At 55.1% G+C, this 26,023-nt stretch overlaps 2 protein-coding genes across 6 annotated transcripts; both read left to right on the top strand.

Moving 5' to 3' along the window:
• Positions 1 to 70: 70 nt before the first annotated feature.
• Positions 71 to 9,071, top strand: NTN5 (netrin 5). 2 transcript variants are annotated; one of them, XM_057533668.1, is made up of 7 exons: positions 71 to 208; positions 2,164 to 2,815; positions 5,762 to 5,950; positions 6,209 to 6,358; positions 6,784 to 6,837; positions 7,056 to 7,136; positions 8,464 to 9,071. In XM_057533668.1, the coding sequence occupies exons 2-7, from the start codon at positions 2,185 to 2,187 to the stop codon at positions 8,826 to 8,828; spliced, it is 1,470 nt and encodes a 489-aa protein (XP_057389651.1). In that variant the 5' UTR covers positions 71 to 208; positions 2,164 to 2,184; the 3' UTR covers positions 8,829 to 9,071. The 2 variants fall into 2 exon arrangements, with proteins under 2 accessions (XP_057389651.1, XP_057389652.1); XM_057533669.1 differs by lacking the exon at positions 71 to 208 and adding an exon at positions 607 to 697.
• A 10,538-nt stretch (positions 9,072 to 19,609) lies between these two features.
• CA11 (carbonic anhydrase 11) lies at positions 19,610 to 25,658 on the top strand. 4 transcript variants are annotated; one of them, XM_007168236.2, is made up of 9 exons: positions 19,616 to 20,471; positions 20,558 to 20,632; positions 21,388 to 21,530; positions 23,295 to 23,480; positions 23,711 to 23,806; positions 23,963 to 24,035; positions 24,140 to 24,294; positions 24,552 to 24,717; positions 25,480 to 25,658. In XM_007168236.2, the coding sequence occupies exons 1-9, from the start codon at positions 20,405 to 20,407 to the stop codon at positions 25,503 to 25,505; spliced, it is 987 nt and encodes a 328-aa protein (XP_007168298.1). In that variant the 5' UTR covers positions 19,616 to 20,404; the 3' UTR covers positions 25,506 to 25,658. The 4 variants fall into 4 exon arrangements, with proteins under 4 accessions (XP_007168297.2, XP_007168296.2, XP_057390139.1 ...); XM_007168235.2 differs by lacking the exon at positions 25,480 to 25,658 and having other exon boundaries at positions 19,610 to 20,471; positions 21,418 to 21,530; positions 24,552 to 25,423; XM_007168234.2 differs by lacking the exon at positions 25,480 to 25,658 and having other exon boundaries at positions 19,612 to 20,471; positions 24,552 to 25,422.
• Positions 25,659 to 26,023: the final 365 nt, after the last annotated feature.

Below are 26,023 nucleotides of genomic sequence, written 5' to 3'. Positions count from 1 at the left end.
GTGGCTGCCTTGGCGAGGGGGCTGGGGCGGGGTGGTGCTGGATTCGTAGGCTCCGCTCTGCGCTCCCGCCCAGAACCCCTACTAGCCCGGGGGCTGAGAACAGCCACTCTGCACTCACTCCCGAGCGCCCACGCTGGCCGCCAAGCTCCTGCGGGAGGGAAGGACCGTGAGCAGCTAACTGCAGGGGACAGTCTCCTCCAGGGTACAGGTTTGGAGGACGACAGGGGTGAAGGGTGGGGTGTGTGCAAAAGAAGCCGGGGAAAGGGGCCTGGGTCCCAGGTGGAACCCCACACTGCCCAGGCAAGAGGCCTGACCCTGGACCTGGTGGGTACCCGCTAGACTCTGCTCCTTAAAGTGGGGGCCAGGGTGGGCTACAGTCTCCAGAAGGGGCAGGGACTGGGGCCGGACATCTGGGCTCCCCAGTGGCAGGCGGTGGCGTCTGGATCCCCCAGGAACACCGTGGCACTCAGCCCGGTTGCCCGGGGTACTAAGGGCCAGAAAGCGGTACCCCGTGAACCGCCCAGGCAAGAGAGGAGGTGGGAGATGGGGTGAGCCCCTTAACAAGGCCAGTGCCGGGGGACTGGGGCAAATGCCCGGCGCAAGAGCTCAAAATGGCGCGAGGCTCCTCCTCGGGAGGTGCGGAGGGCCACGCCCGTCGTCTGCGGCGTGGGAGGCGGTCTCCGCACCGGGCGATGCGGTAGGAACGCTGCGGGCTGTGAAATCAGGCTGGGAGGACGGGACCCACCCGCATCCACTGCTACCTCTTCGACTCCCAGCTGGGGCACAAACCCGGGTCCAGATTCAGAGCCTGGACAGTGGGGCCCAGAAGGGCTCCAAGGCCCCCAGACCCGAGTGGGCTCATTATCGGCTGCCAGCCTGGGGGGGGGTGGGCGCGCATTTCCGCTCCAGGTCCATCCTCGATCCTGCCACCCCCGGCTCTGGACTTCTGGTCCCCGCGGACACCCTAGCATCTGGCCCTGCCCTGTCTCCCTCTCTCCTCCCTTAGTACCCGCCACCCCCGACATCTGTTCCCCCTTCTGCTCTGGGGACCTTAGGACTGGAGGGGAATGCGGGGGCTCTGATTCCCGGACCCTGAGGCCTAGGAGGGCAGTGGAGGGTGGGGTGGGCAGAGGTTATCAGAAATGCAAGCACAGGGTCCTCCCATCACGAGTCCCAAGGGGAAACCAGGGGTCTGCCTTCCCAGCCCAGGCTTCCAGCCCCCAGGCATCCCGGTCCCCATCGGGTCCCTGAGCACAGCTCTTGGGGCTTTGAACCTGGGTGAGAAAGGGTTAAGGGCGGGTGGAGGCTAGGGGTGGGTGGCAGGGAGGCCTGGTTGTTTGGTGATAATCCCCCTCCGTGCCCCAGGCGTGGAGAACAAGGTTAGGGCCCCACGTGGGAAAGGGCCTCCACTCTGATCCCCAATCCCCATGGGCCCGGCCTCCTGCTTCGGCTCCCCTGGCCCAGCACCCCCGGCCTCCCCCGTCCCCCTTCCGCCTCCCCCCAGGTCAGGCCTGCTGGACTCCTCCTGCTCCACAGGTGTCTCTGAGCCCCCCTGCCCACCTGTCTCAGCCCCCAGGCTCCCTGGGACCCGGTCCCCCCCACCCTGTGGACTCTGGTTGCCTCCTGGTCTCTCCTGGTGTCCATCCTCTCTCCTCGTGGTTCCTTCTCCCTGCCTGGCCCTTGCCCTTCACTTGCCTCTCCCCCCCCCCCACTCTGTCTTTGCCGTCTGTGCCTCTATCCGTCCCTTTCTCTATTTCTTTGTCACTAAGTCTTCATCTGTCTCTAACTCCCCCTCCCCTGCCCACCCGGCTCCTCCTTTCTCCCCCTTGCCCCCTCTTTGGGTTTCCCCATCTGTCCCCTCTCCCTGCCCTCTCCCCAGGGCCCCCTGCCCCTCGACACTGACGGATAGCTCTGGGGTGTTAAGCTACGGATTAGTTCAGGCAAAATTCTCGATTTTGCTTGCGTTCTTTCCCCTTTGGGTTATGTAAACAGTAATTCTCCCCAGATGGAACTATTTTCCTCGCTCAGAAGCAGCCGGGAGGGGTCTGGGGCAGGGCTGGGGGTGGAATGCCGGGCTTCCTCAGGGAGCCTGGGGAGTGGGGTGGAGGCTGATCCCCGAGGGCGGCCTGCGGCCCCCAGCGCAGCCACTCCTCTCCTCTCCAGGTACTTGCCTCTGCCAGAACCATGCCAGTGACCTTTGCCCTCCTGCTCCTCCTGAGCCAGGCCAGCGCAGACCCATGCTACCATCCAGGGGGCCGCCCCCGCTTCTGCCTCCCACCAGTGACCCAGCTGGCCGCCATGGCTGCCTCCTGTCCCCAGGCCTGCATCCCCTCCCCGGGGGCGGATCTCGGCCCCCGGGCCACCTGCAATGGCAGTCTGACCCTGGCTCTGGGTGGCCCCTTCCTCCTGACGTCCGTCAGCCTGCGCTTCTGCACCCCGGGACCCCCAGCCCTGGTCCTGTCTGCCGCCTGGGCCACCGGAGGGCCCTGGAGATCACTGTGGCGCAGACCCGCCTGGCCGGGGGCCTTGGGAGGCCCCGAGACGGTGACCTTCCGAGCCCCACTGGGCCCTAAGGCCAGGGTGGTGGCCAGTCACCTCCGTGTGGAGCTCGGGGGCCAGGCAGGGCTGGCAGCAGCAGGAGTGAGAGGCCGCTGCCAGTGCCATGGCCACGCAGCCCGCTGTGCTGCCCGTGACCGGCCGCCCCGCTGCCGCTGCCGCCACGACACCACCGGCCCCGGGTGTGAGAGCTGCCGCCCTTCCCACCGCGACTGGCCCTGGAGGCCTGCCACGCCCCGGCACCCTCACCCTTGCTTGCGTGAGTCCTGGGCCCACCCTGACCCGCCAGCTGGCCCACGGCTCCAGCAGCTGGGCCCTTCTCCCTGAGGGGCAGGATGTTCTCCCCCTCCCCAGCGCTGCATGCTCCTTGCTTCTCCCCGTACTGTCCTCCAGCCAGGTCCCCTCTTCGCTTCCGCCCACTCCCTCCCCACCACCAGTGCCGCCCCCAGACTTCCAGCTGCTTACATGCCCATTAGGGGGCTCCAGCGTCTCCCCGACACTTGATCATGGTGATGGTGATATGGATAACATTTCCTGGGCTCCCAGCCCAGGGCCTGGCTTGGTGCAGGTGCTCAGGTGGTATTTACTGAGTGGTTGTAGGAAAACAGGGCAACTGGACATTTTCGGAATCATCAAATCAACCACAGGGGGTAAGGATTTATTCATTAGACACATATTTATCCAGCAACTACTATGTGCAGGGCAGGTATTGCATCAGGCCCATTTTACAGATGAGGAGACTGAGGCTAGGGCTGGGAAGTCCCTTGCGCAAGGACACGCAGTCGGAAAGTGGCAGGGCTGGAATCTGAGCTCAGGAGGATAAGCCCAAGGGTCTTAGCTTGTCCTTGCCAGCCACCTTTATGTGCTGTCACACTAGATGTTCTCCGGCAGCAGACACAGGCATGGCCTCAGCAGCCAGCCAGACTGCCTGGGCTCAAATCCCAGCTTCTCTGCTTCCTGGCTTTGTGACCCCCAACAAATGACCAAACCTCTCTTTGCCTCCATTGGCTCACCTGTAATGTGAAGATAGTAACAGCCCTTCCTTTACAGGCTGTAGTGAAAATTCAATACATTAAAATACATAAAGTCCTTAGAATAAAGCCTGATACAGGACCTGGCACGGAGGAAGAGTTATCTGATTCCGCCAGTGTTACCATTGCCCAGACGAGGAGGGTGAGGCCCAAGGTGACGTGTCACTTGCCCTACGTCTCACTGTCAGCAAGGGGCAGTGCTGGGACTGGACTCAGAGAAGTCTTCCGAGAGGCTGGGCCATCCACCGGCCTTCCAGCTGGACCAGAGCTCCCCAGGCCCCGCTCAATGCCCTCCCCCATCCTCGGGGTTTCCAGACTGGCCTCCTGAGTCTGGGCCCTTCCCCATCCCTCCAGCGGCTCTCCTCAGAGACAGCCCTCCTCATCCCACCTCCAGCCTGCAGCCTTGCTAGAGGGTCTGAGTGTGTTACATGGCCCTGCTAACTCCACTCCATGGATAGATACACACCACACACACACACACCCTCCATTCTCTCGCTCCTGGACCTCCCTCTCTCTCCACCTTGCACATCCTTTACCCGTCTCCCCCTCTACGTCTTCCTGCAATGTCACGTGGACTAACTTACAGACCATCCCAGCTATCCTCAGCTCCCCACTCTGTCCTCATCACACTTGGGTCCCCTTTGACCCGCTGTTCTCATCATCCCAGGCCTCTGTCCAGTTGGCCCATTCCTACCAGTAAGACCTGTTGCCCCTACAGGGGAGTGAGGGAGGGGAGAAACACATGGCCTGAGCGTGGGGTGGGGTCCGTCCTGGGGGAGGACAGGGCCTGGGAGCTGGGGAGGCTGCCCCTCTGTGGATCACCACATCCCCTCAGGCTGAGATGGGCAGCCGACCCTTCGAACCTGGGTAACAGACCAACAGTGTTGTGATGGAGGAGGGTCTGGGCAGACAGGATGAAACTAACTCCTGTGGCGGAGCTGTGGGCTTTACAGACACAGTGGCCTGAACCCTTCCCCCAATCCAAGTTTTCTAGTGGGGAGTGAGGTGAAGTGATCACTCTCAGGTCAGAAAGAATCCAAAGCCCAACTCTACTGACTGATAATCTCAAGAGCGCTGCCATCCCTAATGCCTATAAAAACCCTTGAGAGAGGAACTGAGATCCCCACTGGATGGGAGGAAACTGAGGCTCAGAGAGGGGGAGTCATTTTCCCAAGAACACACAGCTGTCTCAGCTCCCTGACCTTCCCGCTACTCCTTGGGGCCCGCAGGACCTGCCAGTCCAGGCCTCTCAAACCTCTTGGAGTGAAAAACTCCTTACATCTCTCCAAAGAGTGGTCCATGAACCCCCTGCATCAGCATCTCACTTTGGGATGCTTGCTAGACATACAGGCTCCTGGACCCACAGAAGCCCTGGGATGGGCCCTGGAATCTGTGTTGCTCTTTTTAAACATTTCCTCCATAATCTAGATAAGCGGTAAGGTTTGAGAGCCACTGCTTTTGAAAATCTGATCAACACTCCCCAGCAAAATGTACATGGTAAGTGGTCCTCATGAGAGTTGTGTGAGAAGCACTGGAGTGAGCCTGGGTTCCAATCCTGCCTCTGACCACCCCTCAGCTGCGTTTCTTTGGGCAGATGACCTCGCCTCTCTGCCTCAGTGTTCACGTCTATAAAATGGGGATGATGACAGCCCCAGTCTCACAGAGCTGCTGTGAGAAGGAAACATGCCAAGCACTCAGCACATGGCACCTGGCACGTGGATGTGCTAAATGGGCAAGGGCATGCTCTGTGTCAGGTACTGAGTTAAGTAAGCACTTTTTACGTAGGTGGTTGCATTTAAACATCATGAAGTAGACACTATAAATGCCATTTTACACCAAAGGAGACTGAGCTACAGAAACGAGTCGTCACTTGCCCACGGAAACAGTGAGACACTTACACGCGGGGGTCTGATTCCACAGCCTAGGCCCAGAGCCGCCACTCTTCTTTACACCCCCTGGTTTCACACAGACATCCAGCATATTCATCAGTCCTCTTGGGCTCATCCAGCTCCAGTCCAGTGCACCCATTTTAAAGATGACAATGAAGAGCTTCTAGGACCCACACTTACCCAGGGACCCCCAGGCAGTCTCTTTCCTGAGGGCAGTGGGGAGAAAGCTGGGAAAGGGGAACAGAAAGCCAGGCCTGATGGGCCCTCACTCCATCCTGTTCCTAGCCTGTTCCTGCAACCAGCACGCGCGACGCTGTAGGTTCAACTCTGAGCTGTTCAGGCTGTCGGGCGGCCGGAGTGGGGGTGTTTGTGAGCGGTGCCGCCACCACACAGCCGGGCGGCACTGCCACTACTGCCAGCCGGGGTTCTGGAGGGACCCTAGCCAGCCCATCAACAGCCGCAAGGCCTGCAGGGGTGAGTGCAGCCTGAAGCCCAGCCTACAGGGAAAGGAGGCAGGCAGGTCTGAGGGGGGAGGGGCTGGGGACCTGGATCCTGGGTCTGAGGGGGGAGGGGCCGGGGGCCTGGATCCTGGGTCTGAGGGGGGAGGGGCTGGGGGGGTCTGGATTCTGGGTCTGAGTGGGGAGGGGCCAGGGAATTCCAGTCTCCTCAGTCCTTGGGGAGGAAGAGGCTGGGAGCCTGCACCCCACATCCCCAGCTCCTCTCCTCATGTAGCCTGCCAGTGCCATCCTATCGGGGCGACAGGTGGTACCTGCAACCAGACCAGTGGGCAGTGCTCCTGCAAGTTAGGGGTCACTGGCCTGACATGCAGCCGCTGTGGTCCCGGCTACCAGCAGAGCCGCTCCCCCAGGATGCCCTGCCAGCGTGAGTCCTGAGGGACAGGGCCCAAGTCTGAAGTGGGGTGGGAAGGAGACATCCCAGATCTCCAGGGGGCAGGTGCCATGAGGACCTGGTCCGTAGGAGACGGAAGCTAGAGAGTGGAGGCCGGACTCTGAGTCCTTAGGGAGGTGAAGACTGAAAGTCCAGTCTCCTCCATCTTGGGGACGAAGAGGGTGGGAGCCTGGATTCCTGGGTCTGAGGGAGGAAGGGGCTGGGGACCTGGACTTCTGAGTCTTAAGAAAGTGGCTAGGGACCAGGACTCCAGGTCCTGGGGGAGAAAGGCAAAGTGTGCTTCCACTCTTGGGCCTTAGGGGAATAGACATTTGGGGTCTGGATGCCTGGCTTCCTCGGGGGGAGCGGGCTGCGGATGGGAGGCACTAAGGCCCTGTCTCTCCTCTGCTCTTTCACAGGAATTCCAGAGGCAACCACCACCCTTGCTACAACCCCTTATGCTTACAGCTCGGGTAAGACAGGCTGGCCTAGAAACCCCCGGCAGCAAGAGGGATCAGGGATGGGCTGACTGGGCCGCCAGGTGGGGATCCAGGGGTGCTCCACCGAGCCCAGTCCCCAAGGGCTCAGGCACCCCAGCTGTCCGTCAAGATGAAATGCAGGGGATGGGCAGGGGCAGAACGCTGCAGTCCAGGCCTCAGGAGCCCACTGCAGACAGCCTGACCCTCCCCAGACCCTCAGTGTCAAAACTACTGCAATATCTCGGACACCAGGGTACACATGAGCCTTCGGAGGTACTGCCAGCAGGACTACGGTGAGTGCTGGGGAGGAAAACGGTCAGCAGCGGCACAGGGGCTCCGATCTGCTGCAAGCCTCCCCCTTCTCTGGCCTTCAGTTTCCTCAGCTTAAATGGGAAGGGGTGTTGGACTCTATAGGGCCTTTCCTGATCTAGAACCTAACAGGACAGCAGACAATGGGCAGAAGGGGCAGTGGGGAGGGGGTGCTCCCTACCTTCCTAGGTCTCCTCTCTCCCCATGTTATTGGCCTTGCAGAGTTTCACGATCTCCTTCAGCCTGACATCTCTGAGGGAGGGAGGTGGCCTCCTGAGGATGGAAGGAGAAAGGGGAACTGGTTGAATGGAAGGGACCCTTGCACCGTCTTGTCTGTCTCGGACCCTCTGCCTCCTATCAGGGTCTGAGATATCGGAGCCCCACTCCCACAGACTCACCCCACCGTCCCGTAGTCCACCAATCCACACCAGCCCCCGACCCCAGGGCCTGTGGCCGCAGGCTCTCTTGGACAATCAGTTCCGCCCAGTCCCAGTTACTTCCCTCAATGGTATAGGATCCCAGACCTCTCCTCCCTGAGGCTCAGCATCTGGCCACTAGTGTCCTTGAACTTCAAAGGTGGAGGCTTCTCCCCCCACCTCCCACAGGGATCTTCTGCCCCAAAGACCCAGCTTGTCTGCCAGAGTCCTGCTCCCAACATGTCTCACCTCACCCCCTCAGAGAGAACACGTCTCTGAATCACCACTAGTATGACCTCGACCCTCAGCTTCTAAGGACTGATCTCCTTCTGGCCCACAAATTAATCCTAAATGCAGATCCCTCCCATGGCAATACCCCTGTTTTCCAAGGGCTCTGTCTGCTCCTAACACCTTCTGACCCCTTGGCATTAGAGACCTGGACTTGCCTCTTGGGCCTTGTTCCCAGCCCCACCCACTGCAGGGTCCTCCTGGGATCTCTAACCTTTTAAGTAATCCCTGTACCCGCTGCTTCTAATATGACCCCCAAAGCGCCCCATCTGGCATATTCCTGGTGGGCCCCTGGGTTCCTCGCCCTGTCTGACCTCCTCTCCAGAGGGACCCCCACCCCTGCCTTCCCAATCACAATCCTGTGACCCAACCTCTCGCTCCATAAGCCCCGCCCTCCTTGCTTTGACCCATCTCCCCAGAAAGATCTCACTCCTCACAGCACACAACCAGACCCCCAGACCTCTCACCCTCAAAGGTTCAAGGTCTCTCCCTACTGATGCGATCCCAGAAGCCCACTCTCGGGTCCCGGGCCCCTCCCCACCAGGACTGACCCCACGGGACCCAGAGGCTCCCCACCGCCCAGGCCTGACATCTCCCCTCCCCGCAGTGCTCCGCGCGCAGGTGCTGGCGTCCGAGGCGGCAGGCCCGGCGTGGCAGCGGCTGGCCGTGCGCGTCCTGGCTGTATACAAGCAGCCGGCGCGGCCTGTGCACCGCGGCGGCCAGGACGCCTGGGTGCCCCGCGCCGACCTGGCCTGTGGCTGCTTGCGCCTGCGGCCCGCCACCCACTACCTGCTGCTGGGCAGCGCGGCTGCCGGCTCCGACCCCGCGCGCCTCGTCCTCGACCGCCACGGCCTCGCGCTGCCCTGGAGGCCGCGCTGGGCCCGGCCGCTGCGGCGGCTGCAGCAGGAGGAGCGCGCCGGGGGCTGCCACGGCCTGCGGCCTTCGACACCGAGCCCCGAACCCAGGATCTAGAGCTGGAGCCGGGCGGCCTCGAACTCCAAGGAAGGAGCTGGAAGCAACCGCGAGAGGAGTCTTCTACCTCGACGGTGCGTCCCTCAGCAAGCCAATCAGACGCCGCAGAGCCCCTGACGTCACTTGCATGCGCCAGCACCGAGGAGGCATGAGGGACTTTTAAATAAAGGCGGCAAACCTCTTGGTCTCTGGCTAGGACACTTGGCCTGTGACCTACGCAGCTAGTCCCCTCAATAAAGTCTCAACTCTTGGGGAATGTCGGCTACAGACCCCTGACCTGTGCTGGGAGGGTATCTGAGGGGCAAATGAAGAAGGCCACGAGGAAATCTGTGGAGCCGAATATGGCTACAGCTCTCTGACAGAATAGCCAATCCAATGAAAAAGCTGATATGACGTCACTGGGTGCTAGTCGGATTTATGTTGCCCGACGATTGGTTAAAGCCGGTGGGAGGGGAGGGTGGCTAGAAAAGGCGGGAAATACACCTGAGGAAAGCACAGCAGTGTCAGATTTCCAGAAAGTTCCAGATTGAGAAACACTTGGTTTCTGATGGCCCCAGGATGGTCTCTGAGAAAAGAATAATGGAACTTTGAGTGACTATCTGAACAGGGTTCTCATGGGTTCACCTGGTCTTGAAGCACATCCTAAACCCTTGCCTGAGGGAATAGCCAATTGGGAGCCACAGAGTGGTGTGACGTCACTTGGTGCTAGGCAGAATTCGATTCCACCCAACAGCTGGGTACCTACAGGCCAGAGGGATGGGGTTAAAAAGTCAGGAAGCTTAAGTACTATGGAATGGAAGGCCGTTGGGGCCTATGATCTTCCTTGTCACCCTGGCCTCTGCCCCCACAATCAACAAAAAAAATTCAAATTTGGGTGACCTTGGTAGGAGAGAAAGTGAGCTAGTACTTTGAAGGAATCTCAGACAAAGTGATATGACTTAAGGTCCACTGGGGCCTAGAGAGCAACCTATTCTTTCCCTGAGAGAAAAGCAGGCCTCTTAGCCAGTGGGGAGTCAGGCTGGGCCGTGATGTCATTGGGTGCTAGGCAGAGAGAACAGACCCTCCCGCCAATGTTCTGGGTATGCTCCTGAGGAGACTAAGAAAGGCAGGAAATAGTCTTCAGGAGGTGACTGTTTGACCCCCAGGCTACCAATACTATCCTATATATGGGGAGGCTTGCCTTTGGCTTCCAACTGGGTCCTGGGTGCGGGCATCTCTGAAGCAGGAGTTAGGAGTCTTTAAGGGGTTTTCTAAGAAGAGTTCTGTGTTTCAGAAAAGTTCTAGATTCCTTATCTTGCTCTTTCCATCCTTTCTTAAAATCAGTTCAATCGGGCACTTACCCCACTACTTCACCCTCACATCTACTTACAACTTTAATAATATATTGGCCAGGGACTTCCCTGGTGGTGCAGTGGTTAAGAATCCGCCTGCCAATGCAGGGGACACGGGTTCGAGCCCTGGTCCGGGAAGATCCCACAATCCGCGGAGCCCGGGCGCCACAACTACTGAGCCTGTGCTCTAGAGCCCGCGAGCCACGACTACTGAGCCCTCGTGCCACAACTACTGAAGTCCGCGCGTGCCTAGAGCCCGTGCTCTGCAACAAGAGAAGCCAACGCAATGAGAAGCACACGCACCACAACGAAGAGTAGCCCCCTCTCGCTGCAACTAGAGAAAGCCTGCACACAATGGAGACCCAATGCTGCCAAAAATAAATAAATAAAATAAATAAATTTATTTAAAAAAATATATTGGCCAGCTATTTTACCAGCAAAACTAAGTTTATTAGGGACTAGCAGAGAAATCACAATCAGCGATATGCAAAGATGGGTGACCATAGCAAATACAGAGAACAAGCAAGGGGAACATGCTTTTATAGGGAAAAGAGGAGAGTTGGGAGGGGCTGTAATAACCAAAGAGTCCATTGGAGGAAACTGGGAGTCCAAAGTATGGAGGCTTCGCATTGGTTGGCCTGCTACAGTCTGACTGGCTGAGCTGCCCTGGATGGAGAGAAGTTTTCTTCTTCCTTCTGATAGTAGCCTAGAGGTACCTTCCTATCACAGATGTAGGTTTACTTCTCTCCTGTTAATTGAGGTCTCCTGGCAGGATCCGAGAGCTCCCCCTACAGGCCTGTCCCAACTCCAGCTCTACCTGAGGTTTCTTCGGTTACACATACTAAATATGTTCATAATTCGGCCATTTTTTTTTTACCATTTCCACTGCTACCACCTTGATCCAAGCCATCACCACTCTGCCTGAATTACAGGTAGTCTCCATACTGGTCTCCCCACTACCCTCTTAGAGTCTTCTTCACACAGAAGCTAGGATAATGATTTCAAACCTAAGTCGGACCGTGCTCTTACTATGCTCAAAACTCTTGATTGTCTTCCCATCTTTCTCAGAATAAGATCCGAAGTCCTTGCCCTGCCCTACAAAGCCTTACTTGATCCACTCCCACCCCATACCTGACCTCACCTCTTACAACTCTCCCTCATTCACCCCTCTGCAGCTACACTGGTCTCCTTCTTGTTCCTTTAAAAACCAAGAACACTCTGCTTCAGGGCCTTTGCACTTGCCCTTCTCTCTTCCTGAAACACACTGCCTTGTAGAGCAGCAAGCTAGTTCCCGTACTTCATTAAGGACTTCCATTAGTCAGGTTAGGCTAGCCCTGTTGGCTTGACACAATGAGAGTTGATTTCTTTCTCATGTACCTGTCCCATGCAAGTCAGCAAGGGGCGATTTTCCACACAGTCATTGAAGCACCCAGGCTCAGAGGCAACCACCGTCTTGTCACTGCACCAGCTGCAACCCATGGTATCCTTGGTCACTGGGGAGGGGGGAGAGAGAGACAGACAGACAGACAGACAGAGGGTATTGAATGGTCCCACACAAGAAATAGATACTTTGGCCCAGGAACGACTCTAGCCCTTTCACTCACAGCTCATTAGTCAGGATTACAGTTGCACAAAGGCAGGAAAGCAGAATTCTCCTATGTGCCCAGAAAGAGAGAAGAACCAGTGTATTAGTTTTCTATTGCTGCCATAACAAAGTAACACAAATTCAGCTGCTAAAACAACACAGATTTATTCTCTGACAATTCTAGAGGTCCAAAGCCCAACATGGATTTTACTGGGCTGAAATCAAGGTGTCAACAAAGCTGCATTCCTTCTGGAACCTCTAGGGAAGAATGTTTCCTTTCCATTCCCTGCTCCTAGAGGCAACTTGCATTCCTTGGCTCATGGCCCCTTCCTCTATCTTCAAAGCCAATAATGGTAAGTCGAGTCCCTTTCACAGTTCATATTTCTCCTGCCTCTTCTTCTCTTTCTCCTCCTTCTCCTCCTCCTCCTTCTTCTTCTTCCTCTCTTTTTTTAAAAAAAATTTGTCTCCTGCCTCTTCTTCTGTCCTCACATCTTTTTCTCCTCACAGCCTGGAAAGTTTCTCTGCATTTAAAGGCCAATGTGATTAGATGGAGCCCACCCAGATAATCTAGAATGATCTCTCCATCTCAAGGACCTTAATCTTAATCATATCTGTAAAGTACATTTTGGCATATAAGGTAACATAGTCACTGGTTCCAAGGATTAGAGTGTGGACACCTTTGGAGGCCATTATTCTGCCTACTACCACTAGATATTGGTGAGCACTAGAATTTTCCACCACAAGGCTCTGTTCAAATTTCAGAGCATCAGAGAAAACTTCCCTGATGACCCTAACTAAATAGAAGCTTCCTCCTATCATTCTCATTCTTTTGTCCTGCTTTATTTTTCTTTTTAGCACATATCTTTTTAGCACCTGATATATTAAATGTTCCTCTATTGTTTACTATTTCTCTATTTCTTCCACTAGAACATGAGCTCCATGGGAGCAGGGATTTTGTATCCCCTACATGTAGAAAGGTGTATGACATGTAGTATATGCTCAATAAATACTTGTTGAAAGACTGGTCAACGAACGGTCTAACTTGCAGCCCAACTGAACCTGAAGTGGTACCTCAAGCATCTGTATTATTAGGAGCCATAGTAAACCCCAAATAACATTGGCTTAAACAAAATAGAAATTTATTTCTCTCTTGCACAAAAGAGGTCTGAAGATGGTCACACCACTAGGAACCTTGTTGCTTTCCTCTCCACCATCCTTAGAAGGGTCCTTGTCTTCATGGTCCAAAGTGGCAGCTAGTGCTACAGCCAGCACATCTAGATCCATGCAGCAAGATGGAGGCAGGCAAAGAGAAAAGACCAAAAGCTCCACGCAGTTGACTTACCATGTTTTCCAAAAGCTGCTACACAATCCCCCTGTTCTCATCTCATTGGCCAGAATTTAGTCACATGACCACACCTAGCTGCAAGAGAGTGTGGAAATACAGCCTTTAATGCTGGGCTGTCTCAGACCCAACTAAATAGGATGTTTTGATGTCAAGGAAAGAGAAGAGAAAGGATATTTGGGGAAATTAATGGGCCTGGCTTAATGCCAGGCCCTCAGCCAACCAGAACACAGAGTATACAGTGACGTCATGAGGTGTTAGGCTGAGCAGTATTTTGACATTTCTAGAAAAAGAGAAGCTGAGATTGGAAGTAGATGATGTATGGCCATGACCTTTCATCCTATGTCCTGCTGCCCTCACCTTGGATTTGTGGCTGTTTCGTTTGATGCTCTAACCCAAGCCCCTAGGACACAGTAAGTACTCAACAAATATTTGCTGAATAAATGGGCAGGTCCTATTATTATACCCATTTTACAGATGAAGCAATTGAGGCTCCCAGGGGGACTTCACCTTGAGCTGGGGGCAGGGATTAAAACACACATGTGTTTGGGTTTGGCTAGAATCCTTAACCACCTCTTCGATAAAGAAACTGAACGAGAGGGACTTCCCTGGTGGTCCAGTGGTTACGAATCCGCCTTCCAATGCAGGGGACATGGGTTTGATCCCTGGTCGGGGAACTAAGATCCCACATGCTGCGGGGCAACTGAGCCCAGCGCACCGCAATTACTGAGCCTGCGCACCGCAATGAAAAACCCCGCGTGCCACAACAAAAGATCCCACATGCTGCAACTAAGACCTGACACAGCCAAATAAATAAATAAATACAAATCTAAATCTTAAAAAAAAAAAGAAAGAAAGAAAGAAGAAATGATAGAGGCAAGGAGACTTAGCATCCATCACACAAGTAGCTGGCAAGTAGCCGGCATTCAAACTTAGTTCTCCAGAGCTGAGCTATCCAATCAGTAGCCACTGCCACATTGGTGGTGGATGGATAACATATCCGACAGAGCAGATAAAGAACATTTCCATCACCGCAGAAACTTCTATTGGACGGCACTGCTCTACGATTTTCATGAAGTGCATGGACTCTGGAGCCAGACCACCTGGGTTCAAATCCCTCTCTGTCCCTCAGTTTTCTCATCTGTGAAATGGGGGTGGTGATGATGATGATAATAGGAAGTAACCCACAGGGCGTATTATGAGGAGTAAATGAATTAACATGTGTAGGTAATGGGCTTAGAACAGTGTCTGGCACAGAGTAAGAGCCATTGGAGTTTGTTTTTATTATTTAAACACTGGTGGCCACGCATCCCCCAGGAGACGCTAACCCAGAAGGTGAGAACACAGATCGGGAGGATTTTTCCCAGGCTCTCCCAGAGAGTTAAGAGCAGGGAAGGAGGGGCGAGGAGGCCAAGGGGGGCTGTGGGAACCACCCGGGCCTGGAGAGTCCTGGCCCTGCTGCCTCCTACGCAGGGGTTGGGGACGTAGGAGACAAAAGTGAGGAGCGGGGCAAGCCGCATATGTTCTTTTTGACCCAAACTTTGTTCCCAGTGCCTGAGACGAATAGGCGTGAAATTCACATCTGGGACCCACCTCCGGCCTGGCCATTCCCTCCCGCCTCTGGGCATTGAGCCCAGTCTGTCTTGCTGCTCTAATGGAAGCAGCACAGGTGGCTTCCAGAAGTCAGAAGAGGCCCCTGCCCACCACAGCATCACTGATGGCTTCCTGAAAGAGCAGACTCCTGAAATGCATATGAGCTGAGCACGAATTTGCCCAGCGGAGGAGGTAGAAAGAAAGGCCAAGTTAGAAGTTACAGTTTGTGCAAAGGTCCAGAGGCCAGAGGGCCCGGTGTGGTAAGAGAGGAGAAATGAGGCTGGGGATAGGGAGTAGTCAGGGCATGTGGGGCCTCTAAGACCAGGCTGAGGGCCTGAGTTTTTCCCCAGTGCCCCTGGGGAACCCTGGGAGGTCTATGACCAGACGATGGGCAGGATCAGCCCTGTATGAGAAACAAACGTGATATGGACCATCACAGAGGCGGCTCCGTCCACTGGGCCAGCCCCAAGAAGGCCTTGAATACAGCCTGCAAGTCAGGAAGCTTCTCTCAGAGGATGTGACATCTGAGGTAGGTCTTGAAGGACAGAGGAGGGATTTGGACATGACAAGAAAGGTGGAGAGGTGGGGACTTTGTCCAGAGGTGCTGGGGAGTTATGGGAAGGCTATAACTAGGGGAGAGGCGAGGTCAACTCTGAATGTAGAAGACCCCTCCGGGGTCCCTGGAGGGTAGACTGGAGGGGGAGGGAGACTGTGGTGGGGGGAGGGGCTGGAGGGAGGATCCTGGTGGGAGAAGATGAATTCTGAGCCAGGGCTGGGGTTATGGGGACAGAAAGAGGGTCAGGAAAATGTTACCTACACTGGAAGACTTCCTCTTACCCCCATGTAAGAAAATCTTTTTCTTAGCCATTTCTGAATGCAATGTCACAGTCCCTATATTTTACTTCATTTACTCACTTATTCATTCATTCAACATATTCTCCCAAGTTCTCCCTGGGAAATGCTGGGACCAGGACCTGAGTCAGTCCCCGGATTTGCCCTGGAGGAGCTCCCAGTCTGGGAGGGTGAGGTAGGAGAGAGACCTGGGTACAGTCACATTGGTGTGATGTGTAATAATGGGGGCAGCACAGGGCCCAGCCTGGGAGGTCAGCGAAGACTTCTTGGAGGAGGTGAGGCCCTCCCTGGGCCTGGAAAGAAACCCAAGTGTCTCCCAGGCTGATGGGAGGGGTGAGAATCTCTAGGGAGAGACATCAGGAGCATCGTCTCATTCAATCACGCCCGACTTCTCTCCTGAGGATGCCCATGTCCTTTATGCAGGGTGATGCTGGGGACCCAGAGATGGGTCAGGCCTGGGCCCTGGAGGAAGGGCACACAGGGACACAGTCCCTCTCCTAATGAGACCTGTGCTCTAATGGAGGTACCCAGGACATTGGGAAGGTCCACAGAAGACACAGACCTAGCCTGAAGGTCAGGGAGGGCTTCCTGGAGGAGGAGAGTCAAAGTGTGGGGAGAGTCTACTCTTCCTGTCATGTCAGTCTGTCTTCTCTCCCTCCATGTCTCTCTGGTTCCTTCATTGGCTCTCCCTCTGATGAATTCCATGTCTTTCTCATGATGTCACCCCACCCGTGGGGTAGGTGGCTATGAAAAATTACCACAAACTGCGGGGCTAAAAATAACAGAAATGTATTCTCTCACAGTTCTGGAGGCCAGAAGTCTGACATCAAGGTGTGGGCAGGGCCACAGTCCCTCCGAAGGCTCTAGGGGAGGATCCATCCTCGCCTCTTCCAGCTCCTGGTGGCTCCTAGTGTTCCTTGGCTTGTGGTTGCATCACCCCAATCTCTGCTTCTGTCTTCACATCACCTTCTCCTCTGTCTCAAATGTCTCCCTGCCTTTCTTTTCCCTTTTTCTTTTTTTTTAAGTTGAAGTATAGTTGATTTACAATATTCTGTTAGTTTCAGGTGTGCACAAAATGATTCAGTTATATATATACATATGTATATATCTATGTAGATATATACATATGTATATATATCTATATTCTTGTCTCCTGATTCTTTTCCATTATAGTTTATTAGAAGATATTGAATGTAGTTCCCTGTGCTATACAGTAAATCCCTGTTGTTTATCTATGCCTTTATTTTATAAGAACTTATCATTGGATTTAGGGTTCACCCAGACAATGTGGGATGATCTGATCTCAAGATCATTATCTTAATTACATCTCCAAAGACCCTTTTGCCAAATAAGGTCCTATTCACGGGTTCTGAGTGGGCATGTCTCTTTTTGGGGGGAGGGAGGCATCAGTCAACCCATGACATGTTGGGTGAGTTACTTCCTTCTCTGAGCCTCGGGGTTCTATCTGTATAATGGGGCTAATACTAACCCCCACCTGATGGGGCAACTTTGAGGGTTAACAAAACTTAAAGAGTGCGTGGTACAGCCCCAGTGTCTAGAAAACCCTCAATCAGAGCGGCTTCCATTTATTTATTTGGTTGCGCCGGGTCTTAGTTGCGCCGGGCAGGCTCCTTAGTTGCAGCTCGCAGGCTCTTTAGTTGTGGCATGCAAACTCTTGAAGTTGTGGCATGCATGTGGATCTAGTTCCCTGACCAGGGATCGAACCCAGGCCCCCTGTATTGGGAGCGCGAGTCTTAACCGCTGCACCACCAGGGAAGTCCCTGGCTTCCATTTCTTACTGATTTATTTGTCTGTCAGAGCTGGGTTCTTCTGCCAGTCTTTTCCTGCCACTTCCCCATAGTCTCTGTACATATGTCTCTATGATATTTTCTCCATCCTTCTTTGCTTCCTTCCTGTATAACTCTGGGCAAGCCCTTTGAGACTTGGCTTACTCATCTGTAAAATGGGATAATGACATCTTCTCTTTCATAGAGAGGCTGTGATGATTACATGAGTCAGTTCATAGAAAGTGCTCAGAACTTTGCCTGGTATGTAGTAGGTGCTTGATGTGCTGGCTGCTATTACTGTAATTATTATGATTACTACTACTGCTTTGGTTTCCTTTGTCTTGACTCTTTTCCCTGTCTCCGCAGCTCCCTCTGTCTTCAAGAGTCTCTCCTGACACATTCCTGCCTTTCTGAATACGTGTCTCACCAACCTCTAAGCCTCACGGGCCTTTAAGAGTCTGTCTCTCTCCATTCCTCTCTCTCTTCCTCTCCCCACCTGTGATGGTTTTAAAATAAGCCCACATTCTTTGATACCCCTCTGTTCAAGAGGAGGAGCTTAATCTCTTTCCCTTTGAATGTGGGCTAGACTTAGTGATTCACCTCCAATGAATAGAATAAAGAAGTGATGGTGTCAGGAATTCCCTGGCGGTCCAATGGTTAGGTCTCGGTGCTTTCTGCTGGGGCCTGGGTTCAATCCCTGGTCAGGGAACTGGGATCCTGCAGGCTATGCAACGCAGCCAAAAAAAAAAAAAAAAAAAGGGATGGTGTGTGACTTTGGACATAGGTCATATAAGACACTGCTCTCTCCCTCTCTTTCTCTCTCCAATCACTCGCCCTGAGGGGGAAGCCAGCGGCCATGTTGTGAGGACACTCAAGCAGCCCTATGGAGGGGCTTACCTGGTGAGCAGCTGAGGCCTCTTGCCAAGCACCATGTAGGTGAGCTTGGAAGTAATCTTCCAGCCCCAGTCAAGCCTTCAGATGACTGCAGCCCTGGCCAATAGCTTACTGCACCTTCATGAGAGACTCTGAGTTCTCTGTTGTTATCTGAGCCAGAGCCACCCAACTAAACTGCTCCAAAATTCCTACCCCTCAGAAACCATGAGATAATAAATATTTGTAGCTTTAAGCCACTGAGTTTTAAGATAATTTGTTATGTGACAAGGGATAATGAATATACCTTTCTTTCTCGTGTTTTCTCTGTCTCTCTCCATTTCTGACTCTCCTGGGTGTCTCCATCTCCCTCCATCACAGGTCCTTGAATGTCCATTTCCAATTCTCTATCCCTGAATGCCTCTGTGTTTCTGAATCCTCTTTAGTCTCATCCTTCATGTCAGCTGACCTGTTTCTGGGACTCTCTCCCCCTATCTGGGTCTCTCCGTCTCTGTCCATCTGTTGGTCTCTGTTCATACCTCTTCCTCTGCATGAGTGTGTCTCTTTATAGGTGTGCACATGTGTCTGCCTCATTCTCTATTTCCTCCTATCTCTGCCCCTTGCTCTGGGTGTGTGTTTCTCTGTCGCTCTGTCTTTAGATCTCTTTTTCTGTTTCTGTCTCTCCCCACACACCTCCTGCCTGGCATCTTGCTCTTCCATCTTTAACCTGGTATGTGGGACTCTCTCTCTCTCCCTCTCTCTCTCTCTCTCTCTAGGTCTCTCTGCTTCTATCTCCAAGTTTGTGTGTCTACATCTGTCTCTCTGTGGGTCTCTGTATCTCTTTCTCTGCCTCCATCTGCATTTGTCTCCTTTTGTATTTTTCCCCTGTCATTCTGGGGGGTCTCCCTCTCTCTGTCTCTCTCTCTCCTGCCACCGCCACCTCCCCCAGCAACCCCCCAACCGCCCCAGCCTGCTTTCTCATCTCTACCCTGCATCTCCCTCCACCACGGCTCTCCGTACCCATCTCAGGCTCCCCTACCCTTCCCAAGCCTCCACTGTTCCCTGACCTCACCTCTGCTCTCTCTTCTCTGCCTTCCCGGCTACTCCAGCCTCTCTCTCTCCCTCTCCAAGTCTCTGCCTCCCCCTCCTGGTCAGCCGCCCACATCGCGCGCCAGTCTCCCAGGGGATCCCCCAGCCGGGTTAAGGGAGCCCCTGGCGGAGGCCCGAGTGATGCATTGGGCGGGGGGCTGCAGGCACTGATGCAGGCTCCAACCTGGGTCCCCGCGAGCTGGGAGACGCCGGATCCTCCGGGGCCAGCGGCCCTGAGCGGGAAGACATCCGAGGACTCTCCCAGCTCCACCTTAAGCACCCCCCTTCCCCCTTCTGCGGAGGATAGAAACGGCCAGCTCTTGGGCCCCAGGTGTCCGGGCCACCCCCGCCTCCATGGCCCCAGCGAGGCTGGGAGCTGGGGACCAGCCCCCCAACGACCCCTCCATCCTGCCCCTGGCGCACCCCCCACACACACCCACGCCAGCCCGAGGAGGAGGGTTCTCTGCTGTGAGAGCTCCCCCCACTCCCAAACAACGACAGAAAAATTAAATAACAGCAAGAGAGAGAAGAGAGGGAGGGGGAGGAGGGAGGAAGGGAGGAGAGAGAAGAGAGAGACGGAGAAACAGAAGAGGCAGGAGAGGAGGAGGTGGGGAGAGAGAGAGGAGCTGGAGGCCGAGAGGGAGAGAGTGAGGAGGAGAAGAAGGGGAGAAGGGAGAAGCGAGAAGGGAGAGGCAGGAGCAGAGAAGGGAGAGAGGGAGGGGGAGGAGGAGGTGAGAGAAGCAGGATGGAGGTATGGAGTTAGGTGGCTTGGGAGAGCGTAATGAAAAGAGAACGAAGAGGGGGGTGTGGATCAGAAACCCAGAGGTAACCCGAGGGAGAAGCAGAAGGCAGAGAGGAGTAGGAAGATCGGGAGGTAGAGGGAGAAGGAGGGTTCAGGAAAAGAGGAGAGGAAGGGGAGGCATAGAGAGGGAGGAGAGGAGAGCGGAGTGGGGGCGTGGGGGCGTCTCAGTCCCCGGCTGCCTCAGTAATTGGGGAACTGGGACTCCCTGTGGGTAGGAGAGGAAGGCTGGAAGTCCGGGTGGGGTCGGGGTTCCACAAAGAGAGGAAGAAGCTGAGAGAGGGTGGGCCAGGGCATTGGGAAGGGGTCGCCCCGAGGCCTCCCGGGGATGGGGGGTGCAGCTCGTCTGAACGCCCCTCGAGCGCTGCTACTCTGGGCCGCACTGGGGGCGGCAGGTAAGGCCTGGGGGTTGGGGCAGGAGCCCCTGACGGGGGTGGGGGAGGGGTGCCAAGGAGAGGGGTTCAGGCTGCTCTCTCCCCAGCTCACATCGGACCCGCACCTGACCCCGACGACTGGTGGAGCTACAAGGATAATCTCCAGGGAAACTTCGTGCCAGGTGCAGCCAGGGCGGGGACCCAGGAGTCTGGGCTGCCGGGCGCTTTCTTCCTGAGACCCAGGAGTTCTCTCCTTCCCGCCCCCCCCTCCCCCCAGGACGCAGGAGTCCCATCCCCTTCCTCCCTCCCTCAGGAGGCCCAGCTTCTGAACCCGAGGGACTCAGCATGGGACATTATACATGCGCATTTCAAGTAGTGAGTGGGAGGGAGTGGAAGGTAAGGGAGTGTGGGGCTGGAAAAGTGTGTGTGTGTTTCCTGGGAAAGAGGCAGGTAGGTCCTGGCTCCTACTGAGAACCAGAGGTTCAGTGGCCCCGTTGCCCACCTCGTCCAGCCCTCTCTTGCAATTCCTTTTCCCCACTACATTCATTATCCGGCTGTGGGACAAGGGGGACCAAAGGAACTACAACTCCCATGGGCTCTGGGGCAGGCAAGCACTGGATGGGTAGGCTGGCAGTCTCAGGGCCTGCTGGGAGTTGTAGTTCCTTCCCCAATGACAATTTGAGATAGGTTTGATCAAAGAGACTTGAGGTGTTGGGGGGGCCGGGGCGGTCCTTAGGAAGCTCCTCCAAGATTCTTCTAGGACCCAGGATTCTGGATCCCAGCCCCCTCCTCCCTCAAAGCCAGGAGTCCAGATTCCCAGCCCTTCGTCTCCTGGGATCCAAGGAGTCCAGACCACAGCCTTCCCAGCAGATCCCAGCCTTGGGATCCAGTCCATATTTCTGACTCCCTTTCCTCCCTGCCCCACCCCTGCTCCCAGGGCCTCCCTTCTGGGGCCTGGTGAACGCAGCCTGGAGTCTGTGTGCTGTGGGGAAGCGACAGAGCCCCGTGGATGTGGAGCTGAAGAGGGTCCTTTATGACCCCTTTCTGCCCCCGCTGAGACTCAGCACAGGGGGAGAGAAGGTAAGGGGCCTGGAGGGCGGGGTTACCGAATCCACTGGGGCTGGGCCTGAGTGGAGGTGGGGGGTAGGGCTTTGAGTTGGGAGGCTAGCCTTGGGGAAGGAGGCCTACAACACAATGGGTGGAGAGGAGGCTACTTACACTCCACAGTGGATCACCAATTGTTCCCTCCTCAAACATGGCTCCTAGTCTTCCCATCTCTTAGAATCAGTGGTAAAACAGACTCAGCGTGCCAGGCACTGTTTTCAAACTTGATAAATCCTCTAATTTTCACAACAACCCCATGAAATAGGTACTATTATTATCCTTATTTTATGGATGCAGAAACTGAGGCACAGAGAGGTTAAGTTACTTACCTGAGGTCAAACAGCTAGAGAGTGCCAGGGCTGGGATTCAAACCTAGGTAGTGTGGTCCCAGAATCCATGCTCTTGCCCGCTTTGCAATACCATTTCTTTTTTTTTTTTTTTTGGCCGCGCCCCGCGGCATGTGGGATCTTGCTTCCCCGACCAGGGATCGAACCCGCAACCCCTGCACTGGAAGCGCAGAGTCTGAACCACTGGACCACCAGGGAAGTCCCACAATACCATTTCTTATAAGAGGTGGCACTACCTTTCACTCAGCCAAAAGTCTCAGAGCTATTCCCCATCCCATTTCCTCCCTCACTCCCATTTCCCATCCATGTCCTTTCTAGTCTCCTTGCTAAACAGCATTTCACTTCTTGTCCCTCCACTGCTCCCACCATCATCTTGCACCTGGACTGGTGCCAAAGCCTCCTTGCTGGCCTGCTTCTCTGCCCCCTGCAGTCCATTCTCCATCCCACAGCTAGAGAGATGTTTAAAAACACAAACCAGATCATATCACTCCTACTCAAAATCCTTCTATTAGGACAAGTAATAACAGCACACACTCACACAGTACTTAGCATGTGCCTGGCACTGTGCCAAGGGTGTTATATACATTCAGTTATTTAAATAAAAATACAAAATACCCCATCCTTGCCCACAAGGCTGTGCACCATCTGGCTCCCATCACCACTGTCTCCTTTGCTCACTGGGCTCTGGTCCCACTGGCTTCTTCACTGTCACTAAAATAGGCCATCTCAGGGCCTTGCACTGACTGTTCTCCCTTCTGGAATGCCCTTCTCCCTGCTCCTTGCAACTAACCCCTCCTTATCCTTCAGGTCTCCATTCAAATGTCACTTCCTTATGAAAGCCTTTCTTGACACCCCACCCCCATCCCAATCTATGGGTCCCCCCCCTTTTTTTTTGGCTGGGCTGCTTGCAGGATCTCAGTTCCCCGAGCAGGGATTGAACCCAAACCCTGGCAGTGAAAGCGCAGAGTCCTAACCACTAGACTGCCAAGGAATTCCCTGGGTTTCCAATTATACTCTAACAGAACTCCTAGTTCTCCCCAGCGTGAGCACAGGATGTAATTAACTAAGCATTTACTTATATGATTCAGAATTTATTGTCTGTCTCTCCTCCACTGGAGCAGAAGCTCCATGAGGCCCAGAATTTTTGTCTACTTGCTCATTGCTCTCTTCCTGGCATCCATGGCACATAGTAGCAGCTCAATAAATATTTGTTAATTAAATTCACCACTATTCAGCACCTACCATGGACCAGCCGAGAGTCTGGAAAGACATTAGTGTTCTGACTATGCTGAATGATTAAATGTTTATTGGCAGAGGGAAATGTACGAATGGAAAACAGTAGGGAAAAGATCTTCTTTCTGCATCCCTATGAAGGCCTCCACCTCTCCCACAGCTCCGGGGAACCCTGTACAACACCGGTCGCCATGTCTCCTTCCTGCCTGCGCCCCGGCCTGTGGTCAATGTGTCTGGGGGGCCCCTCCTTTATAGCCACCGACTCAGTGAACTGAGGCTGCTATTTGGAGCGCGTGATGGAGCTGGCTCTGAACACCAGATCAACCACCAGGGTTTCTCTGCTGAGGTGATGCCTGCTAACCTCTGACCCTCGACCTTCACCCTGAGTCGACCCAATTCCTCCCACCTCACCCTCCTCTTAATGCCTCATCCCATCCTCCTCCACAGAACTACCCCCCAACCCTGAACACTAATCCTTAACCTGACTTGGAACCCCAAAGGCCCAGAGCTGCACCCATTGCCCATTCTGTCCCCCCTGTCTGCCAGGGGACCCCACTCTCTGTGCTTCCCTCGCAGGTGCAGCTCATCCACTTCAACCAAGAACTCTACGGGAACCTCAGCACCGCCTCCCGGGGCCCCAATGGCCTGGCCATTCTTAGCCTCTTTGTCAATGTGAGCCCAGGCAAGATTCGGAGGGAGGGAGGGGCTGGAACCTGGGGTCTGAGAAGAGGGAGGCTGGAAGGCCCAGACTCTGGGGTCCTAGGGGAGGAAGGGGTTGGGGGCTTGGACTTCTGGGTTCCTATCTCCTCACCTCATACCTCCACACAGGTGGCTGGTAGCTCAAACCCGTTCCTTAGCCGCCTCCTTAACCGTGACACCATCACCCGCATCTCCTACAAGAGTAAGTCCCTGGGCATTGGAGGGTGGAGAGGGTGGGGGTCGGGTGTGCACATAGGGGAGTTCAGCAGGGGCACCCCTCTTCACTCTGACCTGATATTCCCGCAGATGATGCCTACTTTCTTCAAGACCTGAGCCTGGAGCTCCTGTTCCCCGAATCCTTTGGCTTCATCACCTATCAGGGCTCTCTCAGCACCCCACCCTGCTCGGAGACTGTTACCTGGATCCTCATTGACAGGGCCCTAAATATCACCTCCCTCCAGGTGACCCTGGCAGCCCATTGCCCCCTCCCTGCCACCCCCAACCCGTTCCTTGGCCTGGGTGTCCCCTTGCCTTACCTACCCTCCTACCCCCGGTTGACAGGGAACTGGAAGGGATTCGAAAGTCTGACAACCCTGGAGAGTCTGGTGGGGGCTGAGCAAGACCCCGCCCACCCGCTCTCGGGGACCGGGCTTCCTGCGTGACGTCACCAGAGCCATTCATTATTCACTCCCAGTTTCCCACCCCCCTTCCACGGCAGATGCACTCCTTGAGACTCCTGAGTCAGAATCCTCCGTCCCAGATCTTCCAGAGCCTCAGCGGTAACGGCCGGCCCCTGCAGCCCTTGGCCCACAGGGCCTTGAGGGGCAACAGGGACCCCCGGCACCCCGAGAGGCGCTGCCGAGGCCCCAACTACCGCCTGCATGGTATGATCCAGTCTGCACCCCCTCCACGTCTTGGTCTAACCCGCCTATGTGTCTCCCCTTGGTGTCTTAGTATGATACAGTCCTACCCCCCTCTGCTGCTCTGTATGATCCAGCCTCCTGAGCTCTCACTCGCTCTTTCTCCCTTCCCTCTTTGTGTCAAAGTGGTACAGCCCACCTCCCGGTCATAGACCATTGCTGATCCATGATTTGTCTTCTTCGCTGCTTGCAACTTGGTGTATAACCTGAGCCCCCTGGTTTCCTAGTGGTACGATCAAGTACTGGTCCGTGGTGCCTATTACTATGGCTTTCCGAAATGGTACAGCCCGAATCCTTTTCCCTGTTTTCATGTGGTACAACCCACCTCCCTTACTGAGAAACAACATGGTACAATCCCCTTTCCCCCCCACTGCCTCCTCGTGGTTCAGCCCAGTGATCTAACGTCTACCTCTCTGGCTTCTCAACATGGTACAGCCCATACCCCCCCCCCATGAATACCTTCACGTAGTTCCACCTAATGCTGAAACCGGATGTCCCTATTCCACCCTCCTGCTCCCTCCCTATGGTTCAGCCCAGTGCAGTATAACTGACCATTTCCCCCAGCTTCTCAACCTGGTACATTCCGGCTCCCCCTTCGCAGCCCTCCCTGTGGTAGAGCCCCGGGCGGCCCACCCCCCCCCCCCCATCCCCGCCACCTGCATGCTCCCTTCAGGGTCCATCCTATCGTGCCCTAAACTAACGCCCCCAACCCGTGTCATCTTACAGTGGATGGTACCCCCCATGGTCGCTGAGACTCCCCATCGAGGATTGCGCCTGCCTTTCCCAAGCCTCCCCACAAGGGGAGGGGAGTCACCCCCAAAACAAAGCTATTAAAGGGACAGAATACTTCCTGTATCTCAGTGGTCTGATTCTAGGGGCGGCGGGGAAATATTTGGGTATTAAAGAATAGCAGCCTTCTTCTAGAAACCAATCTCCCTCTTCCTAAACCCCACTACTCGGTTTTTTGGCTTCCCGTTTCACCAGTCATTTGGATTCGTGGCTCCTTTAAGCGGCTCTTCTCCCCTCCCACCCCTTTACCCACCCTCCCCGTCAGGCAGCACGCGCAAAGCCATGTGCTTCCCCCTCCCGTCTGCCTCATTGGCCCGAACTGGGTCACGGTCCCGCCCCCAGTGCCGTCTCCCATTGGGTGAATGTAGGTCAGGGTCCCGCCTCTCTCCAAAAGGCAAGGTAACTTCACGCACTGAGACCCTCTCTCGCACTCCCAGGACTTGGCGGATCCAGGGGTCCCATTGGCTGTGCGTCTCGAGGG

Source organism: Balaenoptera acutorostrata, chromosome 19, assembly GCF_949987535.1.
Source record: "Balaenoptera acutorostrata chromosome 19, mBalAcu1.1, whole genome shotgun sequence".
Lineage (NCBI taxonomy): Eukaryota > Metazoa > Chordata > Mammalia > Artiodactyla > Balaenopteridae > Balaenoptera > Balaenoptera acutorostrata.
This window is presented reverse-complemented; position numbering and strand designations above follow the sequence as displayed.